This window comes from Limulus polyphemus, unplaced genomic scaffold, assembly GCF_000517525.1.
Source record: "Limulus polyphemus unplaced genomic scaffold, Limulus_polyphemus-2.1.2 Scaffold733, whole genome shotgun sequence".
NCBI lineage: Eukaryota > Metazoa > Arthropoda > Merostomata > Xiphosura > Limulidae > Limulus > Limulus polyphemus.
The window spans coordinates 120,521-141,775 of NW_013666343.1; the positions used below are offsets into that span (position 1 = coordinate 120,521).

The 21,255-nt window shown below is 32.3% G+C and overlaps 1 protein-coding gene across 4 annotated transcripts in view; it reads right to left on the bottom strand.

Annotated features, from left to right (window-relative positions):
* The window catches only part of LOC106460240 (nephrin-like), a 139,847-nt gene that overhangs the window by 62,268 nt on the left and 56,324 nt on the right, over positions 1 to 21,255 (bottom strand). For all 4 annotated transcript variants that reach the window (XM_022386904.1, XM_022386903.1, XM_022386906.1 and 1 more), the window contains exons 4-6: positions 9,144 to 9,254; positions 4,812 to 5,015; positions 1,202 to 1,498 (exon numbers count right to left, since the gene is read on the bottom strand). In XM_022386904.1, coding sequence (XP_022242612.1) covers positions 1,202 to 1,498; positions 4,812 to 5,015; positions 9,144 to 9,254 — 612 coding nt within the window. The remainder of the gene's footprint in view (positions 1 to 1,201; positions 1,499 to 4,811; positions 5,016 to 9,143; positions 9,255 to 21,255) is intronic.

The following is a 21,255-nucleotide window of genomic DNA, read 5'->3' on the forward strand; positions in this document are numbered from 1 at the left end:
GCACAATATAATTAGTGTGCGGACCATTTTCATTTATATAGTTCTCCGTGAACACAAATTGGTAAGCATAAATCAGTTAAATGACGAAAAATTAGGTGTCTATTTACTTGTGACCACTCAATGTATATCTATATGTATATGCTTCCATGTAGTGTAATGTAATTGATAGATTCTTTTCAGTGGTATTTCTGTAGTCTTGAAATATAAACAGATGTATATCATATCTTGGGAGCTCAGTCTTGCACAACTAGTACAGTTTTGTTAATTGCAAGAGGAAGTTCATGTCTGATAGAGTTTTTAAAGAGACAATATTTCAGTTCAGAGACATTTAGTTTACTGCGGAAATGGTATGATCTCATCATTGACAGTAAACTTGTAAAATGTTATTACAGATTTCTTAATATTTTGATGGAAAACCCTTGTCCTGTTTTTAAGATAAACTTTTTAGTTAAGTGCAAGCCCATAGGTGTTTACATTTTAAAATGATTTTCATACTTACATAGGATTACGTTTGCAAAATATTAAAATATTTAATACAGCTACTACAGACGTGAAACTGTCAAATGTTGTCCTTTTATACAGTGTTAGAGAGGATGAAACTATTTAGTATTTTCTTTATAACGGTTGCTAAAGAGCGCGAAATTCCTAGTTTATTCTTTAACACAGTTCCTACAGAGCTTAAAACTTTCTAGGTTATCATTTAACACATTTGTTGCAAAACATGAAACTACTTGGATTATCTGTACAGAGCACAAAACTGGTATAAATATTTTATAATGTAACTGCTATACATCAAGGAACTGGAATATGTGATTTTGTAACATAGTTACCACTGTACACGAAACTGATATAGGTTAAATCCAAATAGAGTTAGCTGATCATATGGCTTAAGAAAATCAAGTTAAACAAATAAATGTAACGTGCTAAGGTATGGCTGGATGTTAACCAGATGTTTTGAGCTTCTAACTAATATGTGCAATGACTACTTTAATGTGTACAGTTTATCTATATATCCATCTATCACTAGGAGTGTATTCGATCTCACTTGATCATAAGATTCTTGTCCAATCAAACTTTGACATTTTTCACAAAAAATTACATTCGGTTTGAAACATACATTCCATTTCTGAAAATGCGTTGACTGATTAACATTTTCACCAATAGAGAGGCGAGGGCGTGCTTAACCTAAATGAATACTCACAAAAGACCATAGTTTTCCATTTGTCCTCTATGGTACTTTGAGGAATCTTTGGATTGTTAGACACGCACGTTAAAGTCATCCCGTTATCTTCTCTAGATGGCACTAATATCAGATCACTGACTGTGATACTCTGGTTCACAGAAACCTCCTGAATGATGTTGGACATTGGCATGTTATCTTTCCACCAGGTGAGTTGTGCAGGGGGCTGAGACCCACGAGATGCACAACTGATCTTTACCTTTTTACCAGCCGATAGAGGGCGTTTAAAAGACGTTATTTGCACGTCTACCGGCTTCACTAGGCAAAAGAGAAATAATTACACTTGTTACTATCGACAATCATTAAGCTTGTGTACAGAAATAAATGCCTACATTTCTAAAATTGCTACAACAGGGTTAACAATTGACCTCGATATCAAAGAGTTAGATTAAGAACGTAACTGCATCTATATATGATATTGTAGTGCGAGTTTTGTTTGTGTTTAGCGCAAAGCTACACAATGGGGTATATGTACTATATATCCACCGTGAGGAATCGAAGTCGGGATTTTATCGTTGTTAGTTCGTAAACTTACCACTGATTCTCCGCGGGGTGGGATGTCGAATGAGAACTACAGCCTCTGCATCATATATATAGATACAAATTAATAATAATAGTTACATTAATAGAACATAATACATTCAATTAATATCACGCGAAGCTTAGCGCTTATATGTAGGAAATGTACTATTTAAAATTAATTTAAAATTTATCACACAGTACTCATAAAATACAATAATATTATGATATAATACACAATCAGTTTGAATGTTTTTTTCAATTGTATATGTTAGTTCATAACATTATTTTTGTGTTATTTCCAGTTTCTTATTCATTTTTTTTAACATTAACATATTTTTTGGAATTATATTAATTAAATTTGGTACTTGGTACTTTTTCCGTGGTTACTTTTCATTTCAGGTGGTTTAAAATAACCTTAATTTTCTTGTCTTGTATTCTATTCAAATTTTAAAATGCAATAAAAAATAGTGCTTTATTATAATAGTGTATTGGTATAATTGAAACACATTCATTATATTCAAAGTTATACATCTTTCATAAGCAACCATATTATTTATTTTTCTTATTGGTAGACATTTTTTACTATATTATTTTGCAACTGAAACATTTTGTTTGTATAAGATTGGTAAGTAGAACCGTATATTGTTATACGATAACGAATCACAGGTTCACATAAAGATGTATAAACCAATTGGCATACAGAATGAAGAATATTAAACTGAAGCTTATATATATATATTTTTTTACATGCATCGAAAATTAGAATTTATTATATTTCCTAAATATTTAAATTTTGTTACATTTTCAATTACTGTACAAGTACATGATTGCCTAAAGTAATACATTTAGTCAAATAAAAACTAGTATGAGCAATCAAAAGAGGATAGTTTGGAATTATTCTGTACGGAGTATAAATAAACATTAATTTAGTTTTATCTGTACTTAAATAGATATGGTTTAAGTACAGACATTTCAAAATATTATTAAGATCCCCTTTGCATATTATACACTGCTAAATTAAGATTATAATAACTTATTATTAAGGCAATGTCATCCACATACGTATATTTGCTATATCATTTATATATATTATAAAATAAGATGGCCTAAAATAGAACCTTGTGGTATACCAGATGCGACTACTTTATAATTACTATTAATATTTCCGATTTTAGTACAAATTAATCTAAATTATATAATATTTTTAAACCAATATAACATCTTACCTTTTATTCCTATATTTTGTAACAAGTTATGGTCTATTGTATCAAAAGCCTTAGACAGATACATGAATAATACATTCACAATCTTGTCTTTATCCAAAGATTCGTTAACTTCTTCCAATAGCGTAATTGTACTTTTTACCTTTTTTTATAACCATATTGTCTTGGTGATATAATTTTCTTTTTGTGCAAATATTAAAATATTTACAATATTGTACAATATTAGCAAAATATATTTCCATAATTTTCTCTGTCAAATAGCAACTGATCGATAATTTGGAAACATTTTTTTCACCATTTTTATAGATAGGTCTTGTCACAGATATTTTTAATTAACAGTGTATATTTGATGATACATAACTTATATTTAGCATTTTAACCAGTGTATATAAAAAAAAGAATTATTGCAATACTTTATATGTCTTAAAGATATTTTATCTAGACCAAGAGGCTTTTTAATATCCATTTTACTAATAATTTTTATTATATCATCACTATTTATATTTAGGAAATATAAAGAATTAGAACAATTGTTTGAAAATAACTACTAATATTAATGTATAGATTATCTGAAACATATTTCTATTATTTAATGTGTGTGTATGAAATCTGCATAATAATCATTAAACTTCTCTGCTATATCTTCAATAATAATCATATGTGACATGTTTCTAATGATAACAACGTCACTTGAAGTTTTTTATTTATTTTCTAATAATTCATTAATAACCTCCCATGTTTTTTCATAAAATTTTGTTATCATAATACTTGTGATACAGTATTGTGTATTGTTTTTTATTTTTATTCAAAGGTTTTGTAAGTATTCCCAGGTGAATGTTATTTTTATTGTATATTTTCTAGCTGTTTCCAGGCTGGGAAAAAATCTACATCCGTTCCAGATTTCGAATCAATCGTTAGAATATATCCGTATCTTCTAAGCTCTTGTAGACAAATCATGAAAATTTGGAACTCAGATGTTTCAAAATTATGCTTGTTTTAGAAAAGTACTGACTCGTTCTCGGAATAAGGCTGAAGCACCTTGTAGACCTTACAATAATAAACAGCCAGCAAACGCAGACCGCCTAAACATATATATAGTTCAATTTTACTACGTTAAAATTTCATAACACTCTTTCTAATTCAAATTCACTGTAAAAATGTTTACACGTTTATAAAAAATTCGGATTCAGTATAAAACAGTAGAATAAACTTTTCAAAAAAATTCTAATTATTAGTTAGATTATTATATGTGTGTGTGTTTTATTAATTTTAGGCTTATATGTTTTGCTTCATATATACTTAAAATATTATCTTACTATGTTTCGAATATTTTTGTAGGAAGAAAAAAGTATTCGACTTCATCATAAAGACCCCATTTATAAGTTTTTTTAATTTTAATTCACAAAACCATTGAAAAGCCATTGTTTAAACGTATAGTTAGCTTAATGTTACCAAATAATGTACTGATCGTGTTAAATCGGAGAGTAGCTCTGTTCTCAAGAAGATATTGAAGTTTTTCTAAGGTGGAGAATCAAGCGAGCCACTCACACTAATCTTATCATCTGATCCCTTTCATGTGTTATGATCATTACATTTGAGGTCGACTGAATTCTATCATGTATGATAGACAACTTAAAGGGATTTTAAAATTACGTTTTAATTGTGATTTCAATACTCGTGTCGTTATCTAGACCAGAAGATTATTAATTTTTTTTTGTAGGTTTGGTAGAAATAAAAGCTACAGATTACGAGAACTAGAGAAGAAGGTTTAAACTATGCAAATATTTCAAATACACCAAAAACTAAACAGCTTTCAATGTACTCACAATATAAGTCAATAGTAACGCTGGTGTTAAGAGGTGTGGTAATGTTTGTGTTATTCGCAACACAGCTGAACCTGCTCAAAAGATCGTCTCGTTTAAGACTGAATATAGTCAAGACGTTATGAACGACACCTAGCGACGTTTCTGTATAATCGTCATCGATTAGTTCACCATTCTTCCACCAGGTCACCGAAGGCTTTGGCTTGCCTGAAAAATAGTAAAATTATAAAGCACAGTAATGAAAGTTTCGATAATAACTATTTACAAAAACCTTTTCAGTTTGTCTTTTGCCTTTAAATATTCAAAGTATACCCTCTTATAAACATTTCTTTTCTTTGAATACTCACAATAAATCTTTTCGTGATAAACAGTTTTTTGTTGTTTTTTTAATACTCACAATAAACCATTTCGTGATAAACACCTATTTCCTTGAAATATTCACAATACACCTTTTTGTGATAGTTATCTCCTTTAAATACTAATCATACATCCTTTTGTGCCCCCCCAGTGGCACAGCGGTATGTCTGCGGACTAACAACGCTAGAATCCGAGTTTCGATACCCGTAGTGGGCAGAACACAGATAGCTCATTGTGTAGCTTTGTGTTATAAAAAATTACTCCCTTTAAATAGCCACAATAAATCCTTTCGTGATAAACAATTTTGATAACTTCTGATACTCGTAAATCTGCAGTAATAAATTACGAAAAAGCAGAAGGACCCAAAAATGAGTTTGTATTAATTATGTTTGGATCAGATTTTTCAACAACTTTCGGGGTCTTATTATAATGATTGACTTTGAAGATTTTTCAGGAACCACATATTTTGAATAACTACCGAAGTAACCTGAAGACGATCCGCTCCTTTGGACTGGAGTCGCAGTTTTAATTACTTATAGCACTATGAATTTGTAATTGTTGTTAATCATACATTTCCTGAAAATAGCATGCTCCTGTGGGCTGAAACACCACAATTTGAATTGTTAAAAACACATTTTCCTTGTAAATCTCTTCTTATGTTCCCCGCCCCCCAGTGGCACAGCGGTATGTCTGCGGACTTACAACGCTAGAAACCGGGTTTCGATACCCGTGGTGGGCAGAGCACAGATAGCCCTTGTGTAGCTTTGTGCATAATTAAAAACAAACAAACAAACAAACAAACAAACTTATGTTCCTCAATAATTCAGTTAATTCCAGCAAAGCTTAAAGGGTAGAATTCCTAGTAGGCTAGACATGGTCTGGTGCTTACTGTGCCTGGACTATCAAGAAATGATTCGTGGTTTGAGGCCCGTTGCCACAAAAAACCGCGTTACGCATTTGAGGGCCGTGATTTTGCCATAATGTGACTCCCAAATTCAGCTATTTGGTCAGACAATAGTGGGCTAAGAGTTGGTGGTGAGTGCTTTTGGCTATTTCCTTTCCCTCTAGAGAATGAATTCAAAATTAGGGACAGTTATGCTTAAATATCTCTCGCGTAGGTTTGCGCGAAAATTCTTAAAAGAACAACAGCAAGTATTCATGAGATGAATAGAGAACGATTTATACTGATGTTAGAATTGTGTATAGATATTTATTTCCTTGTTAGTACCATAGTAAAAGTTACTTTTTTCTTCAGTTATTTCGTCGTGCATTAATGGAAAGCAAGTGAAAAGCCAACGTGTAATTAAATTCTCATTAATAAACCCCACAGGTTGTGTATGAAACCGAAGAGCCAGTATATAAGTAATCTTAAAAACTTAAATTGAAAACAAAGCTCTCGGGTTTTACTTTCAAGTCTAACAAGCTTTGCAATTTATCTTACTAAGTTTTCGAACGTCATATCTTAATTTTTAAAACAATGATGATTTTAATAACATATCAGACTTTTTTCATCTTGTATAACTGGGGAAATCCGTTTATTGATGTTGGTGTAAATATAAGTACGAAACTTGCAGTCGTCCCTCTACACTGAGGCTCACTTAAGCTCAAGTATATGAACATTTCTTTCAATCTAGCCAGCATACTCTAATGACATATGTCTTCTGAGAAAGATACCTTCTTTATTAAATGAAGTGTTTAATACAATCAATCCTGATTGCTGTCTAATAGACCTCACTAGCAGCCGCAGCTGGGCTTCTGCTCTTTTCTAATATGGGTGTATTGTTGGTTGCCACCATTGTTCAGAAGAGTACGAATGGATGGATTTTCATGATACACATAAAGCCATTTTCGGTCTTTCAAAGAAATGTGTTCGTCCCACTTATTTTTTTCACCCAACTTCAAAGTGTATAGGGGTAGATCACATTGATGAGGAATTTAAAAATTTATAACATTTTGCAGAGGCATAGATTAATTTGGTGAATGCATTATTGTAGGTAAAAGTGTCGTGAATGGCCTGAAAAATCAATCATATTCACGTACTTCAAAACCACCCCCAATTACATTGTCATCTAAACTGCACGTTCTTCAGAACCACCCCTAGCTACATTGTCGTCTAAACTGCACGTTCTTCAGAACCACCCCCAACTACATTGTCATCTAAACTGCATGTTCTTCAGAACCACCCCTAGCTACATTGTCGTTTAAACTGCACGTTCTTCAGAACCACCCCCAATTACATTGTCGTCTAAAATGCATGTTTTTTGGAACCACTCTGAGCTACATTGTTCTCCAAACTGACAGTTAATTAGGGTCTGCTAATCAGTCACATAAACTTTCTTCAGAACGACCCTTAGCTCCATTGTAGTCTAAGTTGCAAGTTCTTCAGAACCACCCCAACTACATTGTCATTTCTGTTAGATGCGTTCTCAAGTGTTACACACATACTTACTTATTACATATTCATACAGAATTATAATTGTCACTTTAGACGACGGTGTAGATGATCGTAGTTCTGAACGAAGTGCGTGTGACTGATTATCGGACTCTAAATAACTGTCAGTTTAGACGGCAATGTAGATGAGGGTATTCTGAAAAACGTTCATATGACTGACTAACAGACCCTAAAGATACTTGTTACTGACTAAATAGCTGTCAGTGTAGATGACATTGTAGATTATGTTGATTCTGGAGAAAATTTATGTGACTGATTAGCAACCACTAAATAACTGTCAGTTTGGGCAACATTGTAGCTAAGGGTGGTTCTGAAGAACATGCAGTTTAGATGACAATGTAGTTGGGGGTGATTCTGAAGAACGTGCAGTTTAGACGACAATGTAGCTAGGGGTGGTTCTGAAGAACGTGCAGTTTAAAACAGGTTCTAATAGAATGGATGTTTAGGTTATGACAGTAACTGAGGTTAACAATAATTATATCTATTGTATCTGCCCAAAAGTTCAAAGATAAATCAAGTGAAACTGTTGATAGAAGAGACATAAAACGAAAAAGAAAATTTAAAACAGCGCGATGAGAAATGGTTGTTGTTGTTGCTGTTTCAGTGTAAGGCCACACAATGGGCTATCTGTGCTCTGTCTAACGCGGGGGATCGACATAAACGTACCCCCGACCTACCGTGTTAATTAAAAAGGTCTCCGCAAGTATTACTTATTTACGTATATATATGTTCTTTAGTTGGGGCTCATTCAAAATGGGACGAATTGGCTGTGGGTGGTGTTCACTAGCTGCCTTCCTTCTACTCTTACGGTCGGCTAACACAAGGCCTCGAGCAGCTTTTCGCAAAAAAATCAAGAAAACAAAACAAACAAAACGATTCTTAGGCTAAATATATCTAGGAAAAAAATATTACTTCTAGTATTTTGTTGCTGTTATTGTGATATCTTTTTCTTCCATTTTACAAAAACAAAACTTTCAAACTTGTAAAATTCCGAGAAAAATTATATTGAAATATTTTACTTCAATGATATTCCAGCTTTTAAACAAAATAAAAAAGGAAAAAATGACAGACCTGAATTTTTCGAGTACATAAAATCGAACATCAGTAAGTCACGTTTAAGTAATTTTTGGAATAATTCAGATTCTAATAAAATATGAAAATGACATATTTTAGATGATTAAAATAATAATAGGTAGTTAACAATAGTTGAAATTAAAAATTAAAGGTTTCTAAACAAACCGAGTTAAGACTATTCGGCTATCTTTAAGCCAGTGAAAACGCAACTGTACTTTAATGTGACACCTTAAGATTAAACCATGTAAAAGTAAATGCATCAGTTTGTCAGTAAATCGCGTTCACTTTTCGCACACAGATCTTAATGTGTAACCTGCAGTAAGATGATGCACATAGCTATATTTCACAATGTTATTTGTTTGTGATATTCTTATTTTCATGTTTTATGAGACGTAGGAGTATATATATATATGTATATATATATAGAGAGAGATTATCGTAAAGTCACTTACCTCCTTTTACTTCACAAATCAATTTGAGCTCGGATCCCTCATCAAATGGCCCTATGGTCTTCCTCAGAATGTCTCCTTTTTCATTGAAAATCGATATTTCCTTGGGAGGCACTATGATAGTATACAAAACATTAAAACGGAAAAAGAGATAGAAATATTAATATGACAATCAGAATTATACCAATTTTCTGATATGTCACTTGTCTTTTACAATGTCTTTAAGAAGAACTGGATACCAAAATAAATGTAATAATGATAATAATTTCCAGCCAATATTCATATGGAAAGTGTTGAATTATGCTAGAAAATGGTTATTTGCAGCAGTTAAACAGAGTTATCAGCTTTGTGTGTCAAAATTGTGTTAGATCTCATCCTTGACGCGAAGCCAAAATACAAAGAAAAGCTGCGTTATGGTTAACTGAAAATAAATAAAAGTTTTAGTTTATTACTCCTGGGCAGTTGTTCAAAATTAGGGATGTCTATATATATATATATATATTGTTTGTTTGTTTCTAGAAGTTAAGCACAAAGAACTAATTTTGTGATGCACCGCAGTTTTAACAACACTTCTAAGCTATTAAAACAATATTTTGTGAAATAATCCAGGAATAAAAAGTCGTGAATATTATTGCAGGTAATGGGAATATTGCATTGTTCATCGTTTTATATACATCTATAAATTTATTAACAAACTTGTTATATAGTTCATTATTGGTTGTCATTATTGTTTAAGACTCATAACGTAGGTAAATTAACATGTAGAATTATACATGGACTTTTGTATACGTTAAAATACTTTTATTTGCAAGGTTTCGGTCCTTTTACCCGAAGAAGGCTCCGGTAATAGGGTCGAAAGCTCGCAAATAAAGGTATTTTAACGTGGAGAAAAGTCCGTGTGTAATTCTACATTGGTTGTCATTCTTATATATATATATTAAACACAGTACTAATATTTATTGTTGAATTTCCTTTCCAAGGCAACATTCTTTTGAGCAGTAAACAGTTGTTATTGAATTAAATTGTTGTTTCAAGTATCTTAAACTAGAAATTATCATGATAGTATTCGATTTACATCAAATTCAAATTCATTGTCGTAGTACCCTTCGTACGAAACGTTGAGCTCACTATGACATATTTTATTATGCAGAAAGTTATATTCACGTTAATATAATTTTAGAAACAAATAGAAAATGTTTCAGATTTTATCTATTTCTGTTTGACTCTGTAATTCTCGTTCTAGCTCTCTGTTTTTCTTCAATTCATTGGAGACAAGAAACCGCAGTCAATTTTCAAACAAAAATGTGGCGCGCATCAAAAGCGTTTACAAACTATCGATTCGGGACAGGGAAGATTATTTAAAAAACCGAAGATGTGATGAATTCCTATTGATTGAGATCGTGTGGCACTGTTGTCAATAGAAAAGACTGAAAATGAAATAACTTCAACCACGTGCAAAGAGGAATTGGAAGAGGAAATTCCCAGTCTCCTGTAAACGCGTTTTTATGGGTTTTTTATTATTACTTATAGTAAATGACTATTGTCCATAAAGATTGACTCAATTACATATCCGAGATAAAAGAACAATAAATGAACTTAGTAGGATTGTGAATTTAAATTATTCTGATTTTTTAGGGAACCTTTTACTAAAGCGGAAAACCTTATCTATTTATCTAGCTCTAAAGTTAGGTAAAATATAAGTTATTTATTTGTTTCACTAATGGTCATTTTTAAACAATAGCGAACCTATAAACATTCGGATTCTCTTACTTGATTAATTTAAAAATATGCATTTCTGTGCATTTGTGTTATCTAGGCTCCACCTACCATGGGTTTAGATTTATGTATCAATTTATTTGGGATAATATTCACTAAGTGTCTGCTATAGTACTGGCATCGAAACAATATTGGAGTGGTCAAAGTTCATTCTTCATTTAACATGAAGTCGATACGTTTCATATAAGCCAACCGTACCATTTCTTACACTTCTAACTATTTCAAGTATTGATCAGCGTTATCTTTGTTCATTAAAATATCTATTTGTAGTTTAGCATGAATAATCTCACCCATACACCTTCTCTATTTCACTTTATTGTAATATCTTGAAAAAATGGCATAAAGTTAATCAGAATGGTAAGTAACTCAGTATATTTCTAAACGAACGTTATATTTCACTTATTCATAGACACTTGAATCAAATCTCAGACAAAGAAGGGTGGTATTTTGTTATATGGTAATGTTGAACACAAACATATTTGTATTACTAGCTTAACACCTAGGAAGTGGTATCATAGCATCCTTAATGGTTGAAGAGCTCAAAAGCTGACTTTTCAGCTTATGGAAGTTATGTTATCAGACTTTCACGAACGTGTAAAACTGCGATACTCAAATATGTTTCTTTCATTACAGACATCGAAAGTGGTTAACATACATTTATCTATCCATGCTGGAGCAGTTAATTTCCACTTCTCTGCCAATGCTAGGGTGGTTATCTTACACTTCTCTATCAACACTGGAGAGATTAACATCCAGTTCTTTGTAAATGTCAGAGTTGTTAAATTCCGCCTTTCTAACAATATGGAGTGGTTAGCTTTCACTTCTCTATTAACGCCAAAGTTGTTAAATCTCACTTCCCTACAAATACTGGTATGATTAACATCCACTTATCTATCGACGCCGAAGCGGCTAGTTTCCACTTCTCCAACATTATTGGAGTGGTCAGCTTCTACTTCTTTACAAACACCAGAATGGTTAATTTCCGCTTCTAGGTAACTCTGAAGTAATTAACATGCACTTCTTTACTAACATCTATATGGTTAAAATCCTCTTCTTTATCTTGCTACTGATACAAGCCCTATTGTTCATGTGTTTAGTTCACTATTTTAAAACTTACAGATTGTACTGATGATGATATGGGTTACTTATTGCAGCCGATATATAACAGAACATTCACATATTTAATAGTTCTTTATGACAGTACAGTATATAATATTATAGCCAGGAATTTTAGTGTTATAGGTACTGTTACGAGTTAATAATAATAGTTAAGAGTTTTAGTTACAGTTTGATGTTAAAGTACATCTACACCAGGCTTACTCCTATCATTAATAGAATTATTTACCGTGGAGGCCAATAGAATCATTGTTAACTGTAACTATGGAGACCAGTAGAGTAATTGTTCACAGCTACTGCAGAGATCAGTAGAGTCTTTGTTCACAGTATTTGTGGAGAACAGTATAGCCTTGTTCACACTAACTATGGATACTAGTAGAATTTTTGCTCATAGTAACTGTAGATATCAGTAGACTTTGTTCACTCTAGCTGTGGGTACCAGATGAGTCTCTGTTCACAGTTACCACGAAGACATGTAGCCCTTGTTCACAGTAGCTGTGAAAACCACTAAAGTCCTCGATCACAATAACTCAACAGACCAGTAGAGACTCTGTTCACGATTACTGTGAAAACTAGTAGTAGAGTCCTTGTTCACAGCCATATTGTCTTTCTTACGTAAAACAGAACTTATAAACAATACAATTTTTAAGGAAATTGCTATCCATGTGTAAAATGTTAAGTTTTATTAAAACGTGAAAGTTAACTGTAACATTGAGAATCTTCTAGGAAAATAGGCTCTTTCTTGCTGCCGTAAAATCGCACTTCGCACTTTGAGGCCGTAGTTGGGTTATAAGAACGACAGACAAATCTCATTATTCGATTAGAGTAGCCCAAGAGTTGGCGGTGACTGCTATTGACTAACAGAGCTAGTCTCTGTGTAGCTTAGCGCGAATATCTAAAACATGTAAATACTATTCAATTTAAAATTAAAGTATTTTTTAGTTCAAACACATAGGCATACAGAGAGAGAGACAGAAGGTTAGATTAGTTCAAAAAATAACTTAATAATTTAGTTTATCAAAGAAGAGCTGTTCAATTTCCACACAAACCATGACGTCAAGCATACTAAATATAGATGTTTGTTATTATTGAGATATATAAAGATGGTATTACCAAATATCTTTACAGCATTTTGATGTTTGAAGCAACGTATAGTGTAGTCTTACATAAGATTATCGGAAATTTTAGTCCGCGCTAGATCCTTTACAGCCCTGAGCCTTTACTTCTTGTGTTTCCATGTAGAGTTTACAATAAAATGATTTATGTTTAACATCTTAGTTTCTAATAGATTTTAGGGTTACGATTTTCGTACTTTTCTTTCTGGCTTTCGAAGTTTTAGCTTTAGATATGCTAGGTTTAAACGGATTCAAAGCTTCATATTTAAAGTTAAGTACATTGGACCTTAGTTGTATGGCTGAAGAAGTATATATTATATAGTTTTGTTTGTTTATTTTAAACTTAATATACATATGTATGTATATATATATATATATTGAAACCAAAAACGTTTTTAGGGTGTTCAGCTTTCAAACGAGATCAGGTTTTCTACATTTACAGCTAGGTGGTAATGCTGTTTTCAGTTGGGCTGGTTATAAAACAGGTTTTGTTATCCATTGCAAGATGATATTATAAATTTCGTTGATGCCAGCTAACTGATAGCTGTAACTGGGAAGTTAGACATGGATGTTCATAGATTCAAACATAAGAGTATAAAGGTGTAGAAACTACACCAAAATATTCACCATTGGATACTGACAAAACAGATTTCGATAGTAGAAGAGAAAGACATTTTTTTTAAAGATTTTGGGGTAATTACATACATTTGCATATGTTTTACTTGAAATAAGAACGAGCTGTACAAAGTATTATTTTAGTAATCTAAAAGATGAGAATGGACTACCGATTAATGTGCCTAACAGCGGATTGGTTGGTCCAATGTTCGAACCGACGAAATGCTGCTGAGCACGCCCCGCATTTTCATCTATAATCGAGTTATAAAAGTGACAGTCAATCTCATTATTTAGTTTAGTGTAGCTATGTTGATAGCAGGTGCTACATACTGGATGTTCTTCATCTGATCAGCAGTTTAAAGCAGAGACAACTTGCTTAAACCTTGAGACCTCTGACCTGATTGACCGTTTAATTCATGTATCGCATATCACTGTGCTCTTTAGGTGGAAATATCAGGATTTACGAAGAGTTTATATTCACTAAGTCAGTCACATAACCCATTTATTTGAGTAATGCACAAAAAAAAACAAGAAATATCTCATAATTCAGTATAAAATGTATAATTACTAGCTTTAGCACAGTTGGTGGTTAAGTATACGTACCATATGTTTTATTTCTCTTCCTTTATTTGTCTTTTGCTTTTGAAGGGTGATGAAAAATTAATCTTAAATAATGTAAATATAAAAATGATAGCAGTAAATATCCCTCTATAGTTTGCTCATAAAATGCTATATTGGTTTTCGTGATGAAAGAATCGTGTCTGAATCAGTCTGGTCTTCAGCTTTGTATTCAAACGAAAGTCAAAGCTTATAACTCCCACAACTGGCATGCAAGATCTTCTTTTCAAGTCGTAGAATGAACCGTTTTTGTTGTTTTTAATAAACATGTTTGTATAACACCTGTAAAAGTCGGTTTGAAAATGTGAACCTATGTATTATTATTATTACACATTGAGAGAAACCCATGATTGATGCAACATTCTCTGCACTATAAATGGCAATGCTTGGGAACAACAACACCTGAAATGCAATTACAAATGCAACCAAACGTTACATGTAAACGGTTGTATAGTTCTCAGAAGCTAATTGACATCTGGTATATGTGACGTGATATTTCAGTGTGTCTCAGCTGTAAAAACTAAGATCGTTTAGTTACAGCTTGATTTAATGAGACTTTCAGTGCGTGCTTTTGACAGTATGAGCCTTAAAAATGAAAGGATGATATTTTAAAACTTCTTGAATGAGAATCGTTATCGTTGTATGTCCTCCAGCTGTTTCATAGAACAAGGATGTCACATATGAGAACACAGAGTCACTTAATTACAGAACGCGACTGAGATGTCAAATTGTTATTTTAAAGGTTAGCCTATACACATTCTTTTTTTTTTTTTGCTTACGAATATTTTATGTAATGATTGTAACAAACAAAAAAATAATCTGTTTTAGAGTTCTTTACAGACAACGTTTAGTTCAGTTTTTGAAGTAGATAGTTTTTTATTTTTCAGCCAAACTGTCCAGTTTTAAGCATCATACTTGTGTGAAAGAGAACAAATTCACTGAAAGATAAAATTATTTTCAGTTTTATTGATTTCTTGGAATCCTATCCTTTTGGTCCACTAACCCATTAGAAGCAGTTTTGACAAGGCTAAGAGTTAATCTTTACGCATTATCGTCAGGATTGAAAAAGAAAAGCTGAAAAACATGAGCCAGTTCTAGTAACGATATTTTGAAATACAGCATTTAAATTGATATTTTTGTCGAATTACACTTATATGGGATATTAAATTAAATTGGTTCTGAGCACTATATATTGGTGTTTTAAAACAAGTCCGCTAACGAAAAACTTCCAAAGGTTCTTTACGATGGATTCATATCAAAGCTCTATAGTTTACAAGCCAATTGTATACATGTTATATTAATGATGCCCCATTTCTTTTCAATACAAAACATTCATGTTTGTAATAGATACAATGTGGGAAAAATTAGCTAGCGAAGACTAGTAAAAAGTTCTGTAAATTATATATAAACATATTTAGCAAGTATTGCATGTCGCAAACTGATGTATTATAAGCATCTATATAAATACATCTAAATGAGTAGCTCATCCATTTTAAATAGCTTTCTTACTGTTTCGTAAACATTTAAAAATTAAACAGCCAACACTAACTACAACACTTGTAAATGAACAGGATTCACATTCCTCTTACTCAGTAGAACAGTATGTCTTGGATCAAATTCGAAACCGGAGCTAATTAAGCCTTTTGACATACTGGGTATTGCGTGAGAAATAAGGATGTCGTGATATAGCTTCTTCTGTATAATACGCTTAAGTTTGATTATACATTCATTCCTTCGGCTGACACGTAGACAGACAATTACAGACGTACCATCGTGCCTTTCCGTTTTCCTTACAGGAACAGACTTATCGTGATTATGTCACCGAGCACAAACTTTCCTAAACTTTCTTTTCAAAAAACTTAGTCTTTGTTCCATCATTTTCATTCGTTCTTTCAGTTTTCATGCTCTTCTTTAAAGTTCAAGCGCTTGATCTTGTTCATGTCTGAAATATTAGGTTTTCAGTTTTTGTTTTTTCACGTAGACAGCTTTCTTACAACTGCGTTCGCGCAGTCGTTTGCTAAATTTAATTTCATATTTTTTCCGTGTTTTTGCATTCAGTTTTGGGAAAATATTTTAATCGATTCCATGTTAAAATTCTTCGAATGGCCTAACCACCTGACTGGATGTTTATATTGAACATTCCGTTCTTCTATTGGACACCGAGTTGCAGCAAAACGCTTTAGAAACACACCTTTTGAAGTGCAAGATCTTGAGCAATACATACATCTTTGAGTTTTCTGTATGTAAAGCAACAATATGTGAACGTTTTTCACTATTTAACGGTCTAAGTTCTTGCTCATTTTTCTTAGTTTAAGGCTTGTCAAAATTTGCAAAGTCCGTGAATAATATTGACAGTTTGATAGTACTGTAATTAACTTAAATGATTCAAGAGTGTTGATGTTTAAATAGAGGCATAAAATAAATAATTGTAACATCAAAACATGAATATATGAACCAATTGCTCAAAATTGCTCAATCTCTGTCTCAGTTGAGTATTGGCATTAAATTATGCAATTATGTCTTTATACTATTTATGAGGAGACTAATACTTATTATTGTAATTATTAAATAATAAATGAACATAACACAGATAGTTTTTTTTTATTTCAGAATTTGCGCGCAAACCTACATAAAGTATATTTTGAAATGATAATAAACTGGAAGGATGAAAGCAACTCAACGATACCACCGCCAACTTTTGGGCTACCCTTGTTTGACCAAATAGTAGAATTTGATTGTTATTCTTATAGCATACTCACAACCCCAAAGTGCGAAACGCGTTTTTGCGTCAATGAGAATGAATTACGAACTCTGTGATTTCCAATCTAAACACGCTAACCATTAGATCATGCCCGGCCATCATTGTAAGAGAGACAACTCTAATAGTTTGCCAACAGCGGTTCTTATTCTTGCAGGCGTTATTTTATTTGATGGACGCAGACTTATGTTCGTTACTTAATACATACTTAATTGAAACATATTTGTTTTCTAAACTATGTATATGTATGAATAAATGTCCAGAGAAACAGTTTGGCTTGGTTTGAATTTCACGCAAAGCTACAAGACGGCTATCTGCGCTAGCCTTCCTTAATTTTGTAGTGGAAGACTAAATGGAAGGCAGCTAGTCATCACTACCCACCGCAAACTCTTGGGCTACTCTTTTACCAACGAATAGTGGGATTGGCCGTCACATTATAACGCCCCCACGGCTGAAAGGCGAGCATATTTGGTGGGACGAGGATTCGAATCCTCGACCCTCAACTGGTCATGCCGAGCTCTAGAGAAACAGTTGAGAATATTATTTATTTCTTAACTTTATAACAACGTTTCGAATGGCCAAATTGTTGTTATATAATTAAAAAATAAAACCAATCCACTTGAAAAAAATCTGTGTCTATGGGCTACTATTTTATACAATTACAAAACTTTCACTGTTTGTGTGAGCCCAATACGTGAGATATATTACCAAAGGCAATGAATCTTGATCATGTTAAAGTTTGTTGTTGCAAAGTCCAATAGGGGGAATCGAACTTCGAATTTCAGCGTTCTAAGTCCATGGACTTATTTTTCACCCACTGGGGACGGGCATGTTAAATATTTACTATGTTTTCGTGGAAAAAAACTTTCATTCATAGTTTTCATAAACATATTACTACAGGAAGTTTACGTATTATTAGCCCCCCCCCCAGTATTTCTGCGGACTTACAACGCTAGAAACCGGGTTTCGATTCCCCTTGATGGGCAGAACACAGATAACCCTCTGTGTAGCTATGTTCTAAACTACATAATATATAATTAAGATCTATGTAAAATTTTGTAAAAAAAGGCTTTAAATATAGAATTCTATAGAAATTTGGTAAAAAAGTTTATTGAATTTCGCGCAAAGCTACTCGAAAGTTAACTGCGCTAGCCGTCCCTAATTTAAAAGTGGTAAACTAGGCAGCAGTCAACACCACCTACCGTCAAATTTTAGACCACTTCAATCGAGTAGTGGAATCTAGCCTTCACTTTCATAACGCCTTCACCCGTGGAACGAAAATTCAGGGCGTTTTAATTTTTTTGTTTTATCATTGCGGTAACGGGGACCGAGCCATGTAACCTTAGATCGATAGTCCGGCACACTAACCATCTGACCGCCCTCGGCCCAATTAAACATAACTTATAAAATCAACTGAAAAACAAAACAAAAACAGAATAGCAATTATTGGATCATTATACTGTAAAATTAGGAAATGTTATTATTTACGTCCCGTAATATTTTGTTTAAAATAACATTAGTAGAAGATTAAATCGGATTGCATTAGAAAAGGTCCCAGTAGTATTTATTATCAATTAAAGAATTTAGAAAGGGTTTGTTTAGCTGTTAGTCTAACAATTTACTTACATTACTGTTATTTAATTGACACAAACATTATCGTTATTCAGTTGACACAAACATTACTGTCCTTTAACTGGTACAAACATTACTGTTATTTAATTGGCACAAACATTACTGTTATTTAATTGGCATAAACATTACTGTTACTTAATTGGCACAAACATTACTGTTCTTTAATTAGCACAAACATTACTGTTCTTTAATTGATACAAACATTACTGTTATTTAATTGGCACAAACATTACTGTTATTTAATTGGCACAAACATTACTGTTATTTAATTGACACAAACATTACTGTTATTTAATTGACACAAACATTACTGTTATTTAATTGACACAAACATTACTGTTATTTAATTGACACAAACATTACTGTTATTTAATTGACACAAACATTACTGTTATTTAATTGACACAAACATTACTGTTATTTAATTGACACAAACATTACTGTTATTTAATTGATACAAATGAGAGATGGAAAATCAACTTGTAACATTTTTCTTATCATTCTCAGTGATCCGTTTTTTTAGCTGTTTTCATGGAAACAATTTCTGGTTGCACATAATCAATAGCAGTATAGGTGTGGGATTTTCTGGACTTGATCACTCACACCTGCTTCATAATATTTTCTTTATTTTCTATAATTACATGTTTCTGCGATATTTTTGTTAATAGAAAGGTGAAGCTTATATTTTTGTTTCGATGTTAAATTTGGTAGAGGTGCATCCTTACTTATAAGTACTACCTATTTCTCAGATACGTCTGAATTCAGGGTACATTTGATAGATTACCACACTATAAGTTGTCTCCTGGGAATTGTTATTATTTTCCATTATGTAATAGTTAGATTTTTCCTTGTCTTATTTCCCTCATATAGTTTTCCACTGTTCATTTTAACTTTGTATTGTTTTCATGGTGGTTTGATCTTTGATCTTTATTACCATATATTGAAATATCATAAGTTTAAAATAGCTGTTAATTACGCTTTCCTTCTTATTGATTATATAAAAATATTTCTGATATTTCGTTTTAGTTCTTTACTGGATTATGTACATAAAAAAACATACTCCTTTCCACTCGATTCATTACCCAGAACTTTTTTAGTATGAATAACACTGATTTATTGTAGATTGTTTTTCTTCCAGAACTTCTAACTGTTCTTAGCGAATTTCTAACTAACATCAATCTTAGCCATACGTTAGAGAACTGCAGGCGAAGAAGTCGTTTCAGGATTTTTATTTTCTTGGTTTGAACAGAATCATGTAAAACCTGTCAAAAAAACTAGCTTCATATCAACAAACGTTCCAGAAAACAACAACAAGAAAAACAAAAAAAGTGTAAACAGTGTACAAGTCTTCCTATTTTCATCTCATCGATAATTTCGCTCTCCAGTGGCACAGTGGTATGTCTGCGAACTTACAACACTAGAATCCGGGTTTCGATACCCGTGGTGGGCAGAGCACAGACAGCCCATTGTGTAGCTTTGTGCTTAATTACAAACAAACATCAATAATTTCAATTACTCTTTCATTTCGCCACAAACATATTGTTTCCAAATCGAAATTTGTTTTGTGGTTAAACGTAAAATTGTGGTTTCATAATCAGCATTAATGAAAATTTCTTGAAAATAGATGCTACTCTGCACTGTAAGGTCATGATGTTCAAGCTCTTGAAGTCACAGTGAACTAACTTACTTATGTAGGTTTCTACTTTAACCCCAGTTTTCGAATGAAACTAACTTCATAAATTTCTAAATGAAACAGAATTCATAAATTAAGTTTGATTAAATTTTCAGATTAATTTGCCATTTTAAATTTACTCTGATAAGTTTTCGGATGAATCATACCTTTTCAACTTCCTTTCGATCAGTTTTTCGAATTAATCCGACTTCTTGAATTTGTTTCTTTAATGTTTTTCGAATCATCCAATTTTTAAAATTAATTTTGAACAGTTTCTAATTAATCCAATTTTTTTAAATGATTGATCGATCAGTTTTTTTGATCAATTCGACGTTTTAAGTTTATTTTGAGCTTCGAATCATACGACTTTTTAATTCGTTTTTATCAATTTTATCGGATCATTCTAGTTCTTTAATTTGACGAGTCATTGCGCCTTTCAAGTCAACTCTCTCGCCGTTCATGCATCTCTTAAAAATACGACTGAAAATTTGCGGCAAGCTCTCTAAGAAAAAAAAAAGGCATTATATTCCTTGGCGAGATGGACAAGCAGTTCATTCATGAAATATTTATGAAGACGAAATGGTGTGATTGTTATATCTTCGTCGGCTCCCCAGTAGGTTTGGGCAAAGACAGAAATTTAATTTAGATCCCAGTAGAGAAGTGAACGGTGTTTCCATTGCAAAACAAAAAAGGAAAAGATCATATGACATGTTTAGTCAATTTCATTAAGCACCAGACTACTACTTACTTTCTACTTAAAATATATGGTATTACCAGAAAAATAAAATTTATAAACACGAAGAGCAATTTAAG